The sequence below is a fragment of the Salvelinus namaycush genome, chromosome 1 (assembly GCF_016432855.1).
Source record: "Salvelinus namaycush isolate Seneca chromosome 1, SaNama_1.0, whole genome shotgun sequence".
NCBI classification, from domain to species: Eukaryota; Metazoa; Chordata; class Actinopteri; order Salmoniformes; family Salmonidae; genus Salvelinus; species Salvelinus namaycush.
This window is the reverse complement of record NC_052307.1, coordinates 30,814,437-30,827,426: the sequence shown is the minus strand read 5'-3', so window position 1 is coordinate 30,827,426 and position 12,990 is coordinate 30,814,437. Positions and strand designations below refer to the sequence as shown.

At 43.1% G+C, this 12,990-nt stretch overlaps 2 protein-coding genes across 2 annotated transcripts in view; one reads left to right on the top strand and one right to left on the bottom strand.

Annotated features, from left to right (window-relative positions):
* Positions 1-414: 414 nt before the first annotated feature.
* Positions 415-2,127, bottom strand: LOC120054925 (claudin-4-like). The gene has a single exon (XM_039002667.1). It carries the CDS (start codon positions 1,933-1,935, stop codon positions 1,282-1,284), a length of 654 nt encoding a protein of 217 aa, XP_038858595.1. The 5' UTR covers positions 1,936-2,127; the 3' UTR covers positions 415-1,281.
* A 1,013-nt stretch (positions 2,128-3,140) lies between these two features.
* zgc:63587 (uncharacterized protein LOC393431 homolog) overlaps positions 3,141-12,990 on the top strand; it is a 43,208-nt gene continuing 33,358 nt past the window's right edge. Inside the window, exons 1-4 of the mRNA XM_038978348.1 lie at positions 3,141-3,263; positions 11,279-11,330; positions 11,749-11,848; positions 12,116-12,202. Of these exons, the coding sequence (XP_038834276.1) occupies positions 11,304-11,330; positions 11,749-11,848; positions 12,116-12,202 (214 nt within the window). The 5' untranslated portion in view covers positions 3,141-3,263; positions 11,279-11,303. The remainder of the gene's footprint in view (positions 3,264-11,278; positions 11,331-11,748; positions 11,849-12,115; positions 12,203-12,990) is intronic.

Genomic DNA, 12,990 nt, shown 5'->3' with positions numbered 1-12,990 from the left:
AAAGAGCGATAGTGGTCGAAAGACAGACATGCGGGAAGACGTTTCCAGCACATTCTCCAGAGCTTCAATTTACACGCCTGCTAAACAGCGCGGTGGGTAGAGGGAGAGCTGGCTGAAAGGGGGATGGGGTTGGGGAGTATTGTGTGCTGAACAGCAGAGCCCCACTCTAGCTGAATAGGTATTGTCATCTGGATTTATAGTTCACCAAAGTACTTTCTCCTGCTGTGGGGGTTTACAACCGCCAGGCTGGGGTTTGGGGAACCACGGTGGGAACACGACGCATTGCGTGCAGGCCCAACCAGAAATAATATTAAGGATTTACAAACTACATGTTCTGATGTTTTGGTACCTTATTCTATTAATTCAACTACATTTCGATTAGTTTAAATGAAACACGTAAACAAATACTTTAAACAATATCCGTTTAATGTCAGTGTAACAACGGAAAGAAGAATATTGCATCAAATACATAATGGATCTTTACATCAAAACCAGTCAGTAAAACAGCAGTGTATTCCTAAAAATCCATGACAAGAAACACATCTGGCACAATATGTACATATATAAAACACAAGTTTGCTAAATGTTTTGTTTTATCTTAAAATAATTTAGACTCCAGAACAGGTGTTGTGGACATCCTATATTTGACATCTAAATCTATGGTCCTAATTTGTGTAATATATGTGATTTCCCGCTGTTATAGACAAATGTAAGAATGCCTGAGTTGTGTATTGGTTTGAAAAATAGGCCAACATGTTTTTGTCGATCTTCCCACAGTCTCATGCAGCAAAAATCCATTGTCCAAAAACCTTTTAAGTGGTTTGGAGTGCAACCACTCTGAAGTCACTGTAGCCTACACTGAAGTAAAAAGACAGTAGATATATTGTCATTAAAACTTAATTTAGAAAAACTAATTCTGGTAAACATTTCTAAATGCAAAAGATTATGAGCAATTATAGAAAATATAGCCTAGGACATTTAAAACAATACTGTACCTAAAACAAAGACGCTCCTTTTTGTCATTGGCTATCATTTTAGGCTATACCCATAGTCTCCAAACGTTTATTTTCTTGTTTGCAAAAAAAGGATGAATGAATATGTTCTCCAATATTGTGTTTAGTTTAAAGTCAGTGTTACAAAAGGGAATGACGCTTTCATTGATTTCAAAGTTCAGAGTAAACTGCAGGTGCAAAAAAACGTTTTTCAAAATAGTTTTTCAAAAAACCACAGACCACATTTAAGCACAGCCTAGCCACCCCATCATGAGGGTGAGACGCAGGGCTACACGTAATTCCTTTTGTCATAGTCCACGGTCCCGTTCGGTGTAGCCCGTTTGGTCGGGGCATATTTGGCCGAATAGCCCGAATTCCCGTTAGAAGGACAGGAGCAGCAGAGTAGCGCGCCCCCGATCAGCAGGAGCGCAGTGGCCGCCCAACCGATGTAGAGCGCAGCCCCAATCTCCCTCTTCTTGGACGGGGGCACCTGTGGGTTGTAGAAATCCGAGATTATGTTGTTGGCCATCCAGCAGAGAGGGACTAAAACAAACAAGCCACTGATTATGTAGATAACCCCTCCGGCGTTCACCACCCGGGCTTTGACGTTCTCGTCATTGATGCAGTTGGTACACTGCGCCCCGGCGATCACCACCATTAGCCCCAGCACGCCAAACACACATGAGATGACGGTCAGGGCTCGCGCCGCCTGCAGGTCGTGGCCGAGCGCAAGGACCGAGTCGTGCACCTTGCACTGCATCTGGCCCGTGCTCTGCACCACACAGGACATCCAGAGCCCATCCCAGATGGTCTGAGCCACCACAATGTTGGCCTCGATGAACGCCGTCACCTTCCACATGGGCAGCCCGCAAACGACCATCACCAGGAGCGAACCAATGACGCACAGTCCCAGTCCAAGGATCTCCAGTCCAGCGGACACCATCTTCGCTCCTTTTTAACGGATTTAAAAAAACAATATTTGTCCTCCTCTGTGTTTACCAACGCGTCTCAATCTGGATGCTGCGCTTTAGGATATATGATCTTTAGTTAGGAAGCTGCTACAAATAGTCTACAAACGGATTTATTTTTAGTCAGTATGTTACTGACTGGCTGTAAAAACAACTGGTAGCATAGAGCGGCTGGACCACGGATATATTTTGAGTGGGGTGTGGGCGACTCCACAAGGGCTAAAGCCAGATGAAAACTTTCACCCAATCAGAAGTCACCTCATCCTCTTAGCCCCAATGAGGAGGCAGGGAAATTGGATGAGAATGAACAAAGCCAGAGGAGCGCTTTGTGTGTGTTTACTGTTATTCCGAAGATGGTTAAGTATGTTATTTGGTTAAATATAGGTTTGGGAACAAACGCAAAGGACACTTGGAAGACCAATTGACCGTAGGCTGTAATAAAACCTGTTTTAACTAAATTGATTATTACTGGAATAGTCTTGTCTAGGGCTACACAATAATTAAATTGTATACTTTTTAAAGGAAACTCAGACCTGCAACATTTATAGCCTATTAGAATCACATTCAATGTTATTTTATTTAGTTGAATATTGTAACATTGTAATAATAGCCAAAAAAAAAAAAAAAACACACAGCCTATGTAATGGCCCCATTCAGGGCAGTTTGGATTGCCCAATGCTGTGAAAGCTTGCGGTTTGCAAGTTATTGGCAACACAGTTGTAAGCAGGTGTAACTAGTTACGTTACAAATGTTTTTTTTTATGGTAGGTTAGGCTATAAAATACATCTAGGCTACCATAGAACATTTATGGAAATATATTTTATTGGGAGAATGCATCCACCCCATGCACTCTCTCCCCGACTCAATGTTTTATTTTTTACTAAGTTTGCATTGACATCAAAATAAAGTTGCCATTTAGACAAGGCTTGTTACATTGTTACTGTTGCGAGGCTAAAGCGAGTAGGCCAGGCCAGGAGAAGGAATGTTTTCTCCTCCGTAACGACCAAAGCGTGTCAAGACATCAAAATCTGACGTCATCATCCATCAACAACGCTAACCGCCTTGTGTAGAAACTGAGAGCATGGCTGCCATTTTGGACGTTACCTACCTATAGGCTACCAATTGTTGCACTTCCACCATAGTTTGAGCCGCAATGGACCCAGTGGCACTGACTCCCACCCGTGACAAACGGACATCATGGGGCGGAACAATTGAGCGATTTCTGAAATCTCTTTCCTGTCCTGGGATAGAAAGAAGAGGGGAAAATACTTATGTTTATTTCCATTTCAAAAATTACACACAGGTAAGGTATCAAACGGCCGTATATTAATGTTTGTCTACCCGAATGAGTCTGATGAAAAGGGATTGAGCGTCTTGAGTGAGATTAGCGTTACAGATAGTTGAAGTTTGGCACCATGACACCAGTCACATGAGGAAAAACTGTTGCATGCTAAAGTTTGACATGAAACAAATAGTTTCATAGTGTTTCGCAAGTTTAATTTATAGGCCTGTTTCCTATTTAAGATAAGATACAATGTTTCCATATACAGTATATGCAATTATGCCAAACATATTCGTATTCATTTGGCCGTTAAATAGTTCATAGGGTCTGGTGTGTTTGCAAAATGTCAATCTTTCCCAAACTGGGTGTGGACGTCAAAACTGTAGTAGACAACACAAGGCCAAAACATTTCCGCTACATTACAAATATCCTAACTTCTCATTCAAGGAAGGAACATTGAAAAATACAAAATCATAATACAAAACTTCACTTGTGACAACATTGACAATGCATTGTGAATAGGGGCAATTCCATTTTGAGAGTCTGATTTTTCACTTTAAAGGGTAGGTAGCAAAAACGTATCACAGGTTTTACATTAGAATACACATCAAAAGTCCCAATGCAAAGTTACACCTCACTTTTTTTGTTTGTTGTTATTACATAAAACTGATCAGAATTCCGAAGAATGACGAAGTCACACAGTAAAAAACATTTGCAGAGTTTGACTTAATATGGAGGACCTGACAAGTCAGCCTATTTCCTAGGCAGAAATAACTTTAAATGTATCATTTTAAATTAAACCAAATTGTTTTCACTCATGACTATTCAGCGAATTTACAAGCAAATACTATCAATTTATTCTTACAAATCAGCTCGCAAAGTTGCTAGCCAACAAGCATGCTAATGTTACGTTAGCACTATGTGAGTGCATTCAACACCTAACTCATTAAAGTAAACCAGTGTTTTTTCGAAATACATAACGCCATCTTTTTATTTTACTAGGCAAGTCAGTTAAGAACACATTCTTATTTTCAATTAACTGCCTGTTGAGGGGCAGAATGACAGATTTGTATCTTGTCAGCTCGGGGATTTGAACTTGCAACCTTTCTGTTACTAGTCCAACTCACTAACCACTAGGCTACCCTGCCGCCCCAATAAATACGCCATAGTGGCGAAGTAATTACAATTGTGCAATTAACACTAGAGTGATAGATGTGCAGATGAGGATGTGCAAGTAGAAATACTGGTGTGCAAAAGAGCAGAAAAAACAAATATGGGGATGAGGTAGGTAGTAGGTTGGATGGGCTATTTACAGATGGGCTGTGTACAGCTGCAGCGATTGGTAAGCTGCTCTGACAGCCAATGCTTGATGTTAGTGAGGGAGATATGTCTCCAACTTCAGTGATTTTTGCAATTCGTTCCAGTCATTGGCAGCAGAGAACTGGAAGGAAAGGCGGCCAAATGAGGTGTTGACTTTGGGGATGACCAGTGAAATATACCTGCTGGAGCACATGCTACGGATGGGTGTTGCTATGGTGACCAGTGAGTTGAGATAAGGCGGAGCTTTACCTAGCAAAGACTTATAGGTGACCTGGAGCCAGTGGGTTTGGCGGAGAATATGTAGCGAGGACCAGCCAACGAGAGCGTACAAGTCGCAATGGTGGGTAGTATATGGGGCTTTGGTGACAAAACGGATGGCACTATGATAGACTGCATCCAATTTGCTGAGTAGAGTGTTGGAGGCTATTTTGTAAATTACATCACCGAAGTCAAGGATCGGCAGGATAGTCAGTTTTACGAGAGTATGTTTAGCAGCATGAGTGAAGGAGGCTTTGTTGCGAAATAGGAAGCCGATTCTAGATTTAATTTTGGATTAATAGATGCTTAATATGAGTCTGGAAGGAGAGTTTACAGTCTAGCCAGACACCTAGGTATTTATAGTTGTCCACATATTCTAAGTCAGAACCGTCCAGAGTAGTGATGCTGGGCGGGCGGGTGCGGGCAGCGATCGGTTGAAGAGCATGCATTTAGTTTTACTTGCATTTAAGAGCAGTTGGAGGCCACGGAAGTTGTGTTGTATGTCATCGGAACTCGTTTGGAGGTTTGTTAACACAGTGTCCAAAGAAGGGCTAGATGTTTACAGTATGGTGTCGTCTGCGTAGAGGTGGATCAAAGAATCACCCGCAGCAAGAGTGACATTGAAATATACAGAAAAAAAGAGTCGGCCCGAGAATTGAACCCTGTGGCACCCCCATAGAGACTGCCAGAGGTCCGGACAACAGGCCCTCCAATTTGACACACTGAACTCTATCTGAGAAGTAGTTAGTGAACCAGGCGAGGCAGTCATTAGAGAAACCAAGGCTGTTGAGTCTGCCGATAAGAATGTGGTGATTGACAGAGTTGAAAGCCTTGGCCAGGTCGATGAAGACGGCTGCACAGTACTGTTTTTTATCGATGGTGGTTATGATATTGTTTAGGACCTTGAGCGTGGCTAAGGTACACCCGTGACCAGCTCAGAAATCGGATTGATAGCAGAGAAGGTACGGTGGGATTCGAGATGGTCGGTGATCTGTTTATTCACCTGGCTTTTGAAGACTTTAGAAAGTCAGGGCAGGATGGATATAGGTCTGTAACAGTTTGGGTCTAGAGTGTCTCCCCCTTTAAAGAGGGGGATGACCGCGGCCGCGTTCCAATTTTGAGGAATCTCAGACGATACGAAAGAGAGGTTGAACAGACCAGTAATAGTTAACCAGTTATCAAACAATGTTACCGGTATATGCAGTTATCTTAGTCAGCAAGCCAATCGGAGAATTGCCGATTGACGGCTGAGTTAGCTACCGAAGTCAAAGAAGAGCGAAGGAGAGGCCTTCAGAGGGAGAGGCCATTTCACCGGCAGAGGGAGAGTCAGTTAATCCAATAGCGATATAGTGAGGTAAAGCCACATTGAATTTATCCGGTTTATCTCCATCACTGCTGACACTCGCAATGTACCGGTAGGTCGGTAGGAAATAGAGGTTGCAGGCTTCACGTAGGTCGGTAGGAAATAGAGGTTGCAGGCTTCACGTAGGTCGGTAGGAAATAGAGGTTGCAGGCTTCACGTTCAAGCTCGGCACAGCACCTGGTTTCAGTCAGTCTCATTCCGAATCCTGGCTTTCACTGGTTATACTAAGCCATCGAAGTCCTCCAGAGTGAAATGAGCACAACATACAGTAGACGTGCGCATGGTTCCCATACTCCAATCCGCTCACTTCAACCGGACAAACCAGTCCCACTTCAAAACTAGCTTCTCGTTTTTGGGCCACAAATGAGTCGTAACCCCGTCCTTGTGGGTATTACTGCAGTATGTGGGTATTATTGCACAAGCTACTAACGACAGAAAACTACTACAACACTCACTCGCTCGATTACCACTAACAAACGCACGGGAGAAGAGGAGATGCAGTTTTTCACATGAATTTATATGGTTTCTTCTTCGTGGATGTACATAATAGCCCACAATACTTAGTTTGGAATGTAATTACATGCTAGCATGGCTAGTAGCGAATGTTAGCCAGCTGGAACATAGCTAGGTAGCACCGGTTCTCCATATGATGTTGAGAAATAGTGCATTGTGGGTAGTTTAGAAGATTTCCAGAAATAAGTTAATAAATGTAAAAACGCTAAAACATAACTACATAACTTAACATAATAATCATAACATAATCGTGACTACAACTAAGTTACTAAGTCTTGGACCACACTTACTTTGGTGAGTTAAAAACTCATGCTTCCTTCCTTACCCTTTAAAATTTATGTCAAACAAAAACCAATGATTTAAAAAAATAAACAAATCATCCAACTGCTTTTAACAATTTCCACAGATAATATGACAAAAACACATTTACTTGAAGAACAGTGCAGATGCAAAGTTTGGTAAGAGAATGGCGGCACAAATAGCACATTCTGTTACCAAACTTTGCACAGTTCTTCAGATGAGTTTTTTGTCAAAATGTCTGTGGAAATTGTTAAAAGTAGTCCTTTTGCATAGAGTTGTATGGTTTATTTAACTTTGCAATCATTGGTTTTTCTTTGACATACATTTTAAAGTGAAAAACCAGAGATCCATTACGGTGGAATTGCCCAGATACTAAAGGCCTACGCATCATTGAGTTGGGTCAGTATTGAGATGTTTATGCATTGTAGGAGAGCATAGCTTTATGATGTCACAGAATGAACAGATAGTAAAACGTGACATTGTATTGATATTGCTCTGCCATTTAACCTTGTGATCATCCCATGCTAGTCATACAGTAGCTAGGCCTTTGTGAATAGTGAACCTTATTATGAGAACGTTTTCTTACCTTGTCAATAAGGCTGGGAATTGCCAGGGACCTCACGATATGATATCATGATACTTAGGTGCCAATACGATATGTATTGCAATTCGATACTGTGATTTTATTGCGATTCAATGTTCCAAACATTACTCACCATGTCTGCTGCAGAGGGAGAGCCATGAGAAAACGAGTTTTGATCAGTCATGGAATTAAGTGCTAAAAACAAATTGGTTCCCTATTTAAAAAGAAGATGGAGAACAAACTATGAAGGAAAACTACTGGAGTTTTAGTGCAGGTACAGTCAACTAGTGCAAAAATAATATTGTGATATTGTCAAAATAATATTTTGATATGTAGCTGTATCGATCCCCCCCCATCACTACTTGCCATCCAACCTTTATGTTGCTTGGCTATTTCCCTTTCTGTCCCCTTCATAAAAGGGCCATCCTGTGCTTTTTCTAAAGTGTGTATTAGGAGTGGCCCTGCTGGTTTCCGTCTGCTTGAAAGGCCTTCTCATTCTGCCCATTGTTGTCTTTTTTTAAATGTATGGCTCAGACTGTAGAGAGCTCCTGAAACAGAGTATAACAGCTTTATTATTGTTGCCCACCATCACCTCCCAACCCCCAAAGGACCAATTTATTACAGTTGAGCCTCAAACCCCCCTCTGTGTGTGTGTGTATGTGTCACGATCGTCTATGGGTGAGAGAGAGGACCAAGGCGCAGCGTGTGCAAAATACATTCTCTTTTTATTTAGAGAAGGGGAAAACACGCAACGAACACTATAACAAAACGAAACAAAACAACAAACGATCGTGAAGCTATAAACGTAAGTGCACACACAAGCTACAAACGTACAACATAGACAATTACCCACAAAACCCAAATGCCTATGGCTGCCTTAAATATGGCTCTCAATCAGAGACAATAAACCACAGCTGCCTCTAATTGAGAACCAATCTAGGCAGCCATAGACATACAAACACCTAGACAAGACACTGACCCATATACCCTACAAAACCCCTAGACAATACAAAAACACATACATTCCCCATGTCACACCCTGACCTAACTAAAATAATAAAGAAAACAAAGAATACTAAGGCCAGGGCGTGACAGTATGTGTATAGGTATTGGTATGTGTATACATGTGTCTGCCAACTTTATCTTTTATCATGGTATTTCAGTTTATCAATTCACTACCGAGTCATAGCATAGCTCAGATCAGGGTGGACTTTAGCTGCCATTTCTTGAAGAGGTTCTTAACCAATTAAGCTTAAAATAATTAAAAATAATAATAACAAATATAGATTTGGTTATAGGTCTAAATAATTCTGTATGGTGTAAATGCTTTGTTTTAAGTTTCTGTGTGGTAGAGGTGAAGTGAATAGCTTTACTCCTAGCACAGCCCCTCATGGCTTTAATCCAGCTAATAAATCAAGTGTAGACCTCACATGCCAGGACTTTGGCTTAACTAAGGTGGCATTTTTCCTTCTTTGCCAAACCGTTTAATCTCCCTCAGGTCGGGCATTCTGATTGTGTTTGTGTGTGGGTGTGTGAGTTCGTAACAGCTTACAGAATCCGGTCAGGTAGCCTAGCGATTAAGAGCGTTGGGACGTTAACCAAAAGGTCTGCCCTTGATCAAGACAGTTAACCCCGAGTAACAACTGCTCCCCGGGCACCGATGACGTGGATGTTGATTAAGGCAGCCCCCTGTACCTCTCTGATTCAGAGGGGTTGGGTTAAACGCGGAGACACATTTTGGTTGAATGCATCCAGTTGTGCAACTGACTAAATATCCCCCTTTCCCTTATTAAGTGGGTATTATTGCCGCCTGCCTGTATCCCCCATAGTGTTGCCTTTGTGATATTACCGAAGTGATAATGGAACAACTTAATTAATCTACTGCTGTTTCCCACAGAGACCGCCCAGGAATTAAACGTGTGTGTGTGTGTGTGTGTGTGTGTGTGTGTGTGTGTGTGTGTGTGTGTGTGTGTGTGTGTGTGTGTGTGTGTGTGTGTGTGTGTGTGTGGGGGGGGGGGGGGGGGGGGGGATACTTATTTAGTTGCGTATAAAATTGCTTTTGCATATTCAATAATTGCATTGTAACCTGTACAGTATGATGGCCCCTAGAATGTAGAGCTAGGTAACAGATTAATTGTAACGCTCGTCGTAATCCTCCTCGTCTGAGGAGGAGCAAGGATCGGACCAAAGCGCAGCGTGGTTTGAATACATACTTTAATATTTAAACGAAGACGAAAAACACTTGACAAAATACAAAACAATAAACGACGTGAACAAACGAACGAAAACAGTACCGTGAGGCGAACAAACACAGACACGGCAACAATCACCCACAAACAAACAGTGAAAACAGTCAACCTTAATATGGTTCCCAATCAGAGACAATGACAAACACCTGCCTCTAATTGAGAACCATATTAGGCCAAACAATAAACCCAACATAGAAACACATAACATAGAATGCCCACCCAGCTCACGTCCTGACCAACTAAACAAGACTGAACAAAGGAAATAAGGTCAGGAACGTGACATTAATAATAATATTGCTGTGAATTAAATGTAGGATATCACTCGGATGCATAATTCCCCACTCAGCCGAATCTCACCCTGCGCTAGCCTGCTTTGTCCTGCTTGCTAAGGTCCATATCACAAGCTAACCACCTCTGTGCTTAAGCTCCTGGTGGTGTGTGTGATTGCGTGCCAGCGGGACCGAGGTCGGGCCAGCGGGCCGGTGCTTGTTTCCTCTCCTACCCCAGCGAGTGGTGATCCGAAAGGCCTCAGGAACGTGGAAAGATGAAAGGCCTCAGGAACCTGGGTGATAAACAGCCATTGTTCTCCTGAGAGCTCGATGAAACAGAGAGGGATATCTGGCCACGTCGCCTGCTGCGGAGATAGGAGGTCCTGGCACCATGTAGAATAAATCAGTCTTCATCACTGTTTAATTGTTGCCAGACAATATTCAAGTGTCAGATACGGGACACTCCTCAAACTGATTTTGTTAAGTTTCTTTTGTTTGTTTTTCTAATAAAGTTACATAACAGGGTTCAGTCGTCTCTGGCTGCGCTCGCCATCTCTCCCCGCTTTCGCCTTATCGCACACGACCTGTCAGTCAGTGCCCAATGCATTAGTGATCAAATGGAGGGGGGGGGGGGTTTAGGCAGCGCAGGGAACCAGTTGGTGGCCATTATGTGATAATTTATCATTCAGGCTCATTACTCTGTCATCTGAGTAGTACCATTAAGTAGGACAGCAGGAGCCTAACTAAACAAACCAGGCCCTTACCGGAGGTCTGGGAATCAACTTGATGCCCACCCTGTTTCTGCTCCATCCACTGACTGTGATACAGATTTAATGGGGTTGGCTGTGAGTGACTGGATGTCAGTGCAGTCTTAAAGTGCCCTAGTGAGGATGCTGTCAGTGTCATTATTATTATTATTCAGAATGCCGATGATAGTGACTACTGCAAATTAATGGTAGTACTGTAGTAGGAGTTGTGACTGCAGGCTTGGTGGTGAGTGATTATACAGTTGTTGTCTATGAGATGGTGAGACAGCCTGGATGCCAGTCTACTGCTTACAACAATGCTAATGTACATTGTTGCCTTTCCAAGAAGACAACAAGTTTAGTAAAGCAGAAACAGACTAGCACCCAGGCTTATGTTACATTGTGACTTATCTGATGTCTTGTTTCTGGTTGCAGGTTTAGGTGACCAGCAACAGTGACCATGTCTCAGTCTGGAGAGAAAGGGAAGGTGAGTGTGACCTTACCACTTCAACACACACACACACACACACACACACACACACACACACACACACACACACACACACACACACACACACACACACACACACACACACACACACATATTGAGGGCGCATATACAGAGCACACAGAGAGCGATCATCCTAGCCCAGAGGACATCCTGTATAAATGCTTCCGTTTCATCGGCAGCTTTATTGCTTTTGGGATTTTCTCATCCATTTAATCTCAATTACCACAGACCATCTCACACACACATCTCCTAAACACTGGAGATGAAGAATGTCAGAGTGGAAAGAGAGAGAGGGCGGGAGAGAAACAATTCAAGACCCCTCTTCCTATGCTAATCCTATATAGTTATATAATACTGTACATTACCTCTATAACCATGTGTTTGTGTTTGTCAGTTCCCTGAGGCGGCGGGATATGTGGGTTTTGCCAACCTGCCCAACCAGGTACACAGGAAGTCCGTGAAGAAGGGATTTGAGTTCACCCTCATGGTCGTTGGTGAGTATGACTTATTACACAACTATTTTGATTAAATTCAGGAGAATTCAAGAGAAGCTTACCTACACCTACACAGTAGTTATTTTGTGCCAGGATGCTGTCTAGTTGAATGCTGTCTAGTTGAGGGTTGTGTCCCAAATGGCGCCCTTTTCCCTATATAGTGCACTACTTTTGACCAGAGCCCTGGCCAAAAGTAGTGCACTACAGTAACCTTGTAGATATGTATAGATCCTAGAGTACTATGCCTGGTCTGTATTCCTCCTGCAGGAGAGTCTGGTTTGGGCAAGTCTACGCTGATCAACAGCCTGTTTCTGACAGACCTCTACCCAGAGAGATATATCCCTGGGGCCGCAGGTGAACAGCGCGCGCACGCACGCACGCACGCACGCACGCACGCACGCACGCACGCACGCACGCACGCACGCACGCACGCACGCACGCACGCACGCACGCACGCACGCACGCACGCACGCACGCACGCACGCACGCACGCACGCACGCACAGACAGACAGACAGACAGACAGACAGACAGACAGACAGACAGACAGACAGACAGACAGACAGACAGACAGACAGACAGACAGACAGACAGACAGACAGACAGACAGACAGACAGACAGACAGACAGACAGACAGACAGACAGACAGACAGACAGACAGAAAGAAAATAAGCAAGGAGGAATGAGTTCTGCTCTCAGACCAGACAGCGCATACATACACACACACTGTAATAACAGAGAAAGGTCTCCAGCATTGTATTGCCTGGAGTGGAATGTTAAGAATGTTTATTTTGTATTAGTCTTGAAAAGGCCCATCCCCTCTTTATGATTTAGATTATTGGCCAGTCTGAAAAAGCACCTCCAGCTCCTACCACTTTTGTGTTTGTAGTTCTGAAGGGATAGGATAGGTGTAAGCAATATGGTGATGGCTTATAGTAGCAACTTCTGCCATACTGCTTACACCTGTCCAGTGCCTGAAGATCTGCATAAGGATATTGTGTCCAGACGCTTGGCTTATGCAGACTTTGTTATTTAAGCTCTAAAGTCACATGGAACAGAAACTTTGATGTGAAAAGTAATGAAACTAGTTATTATTAAGCTGTGTCCCCCGGGATCCCTCTAAACTTAACCTAGTGTGTTAC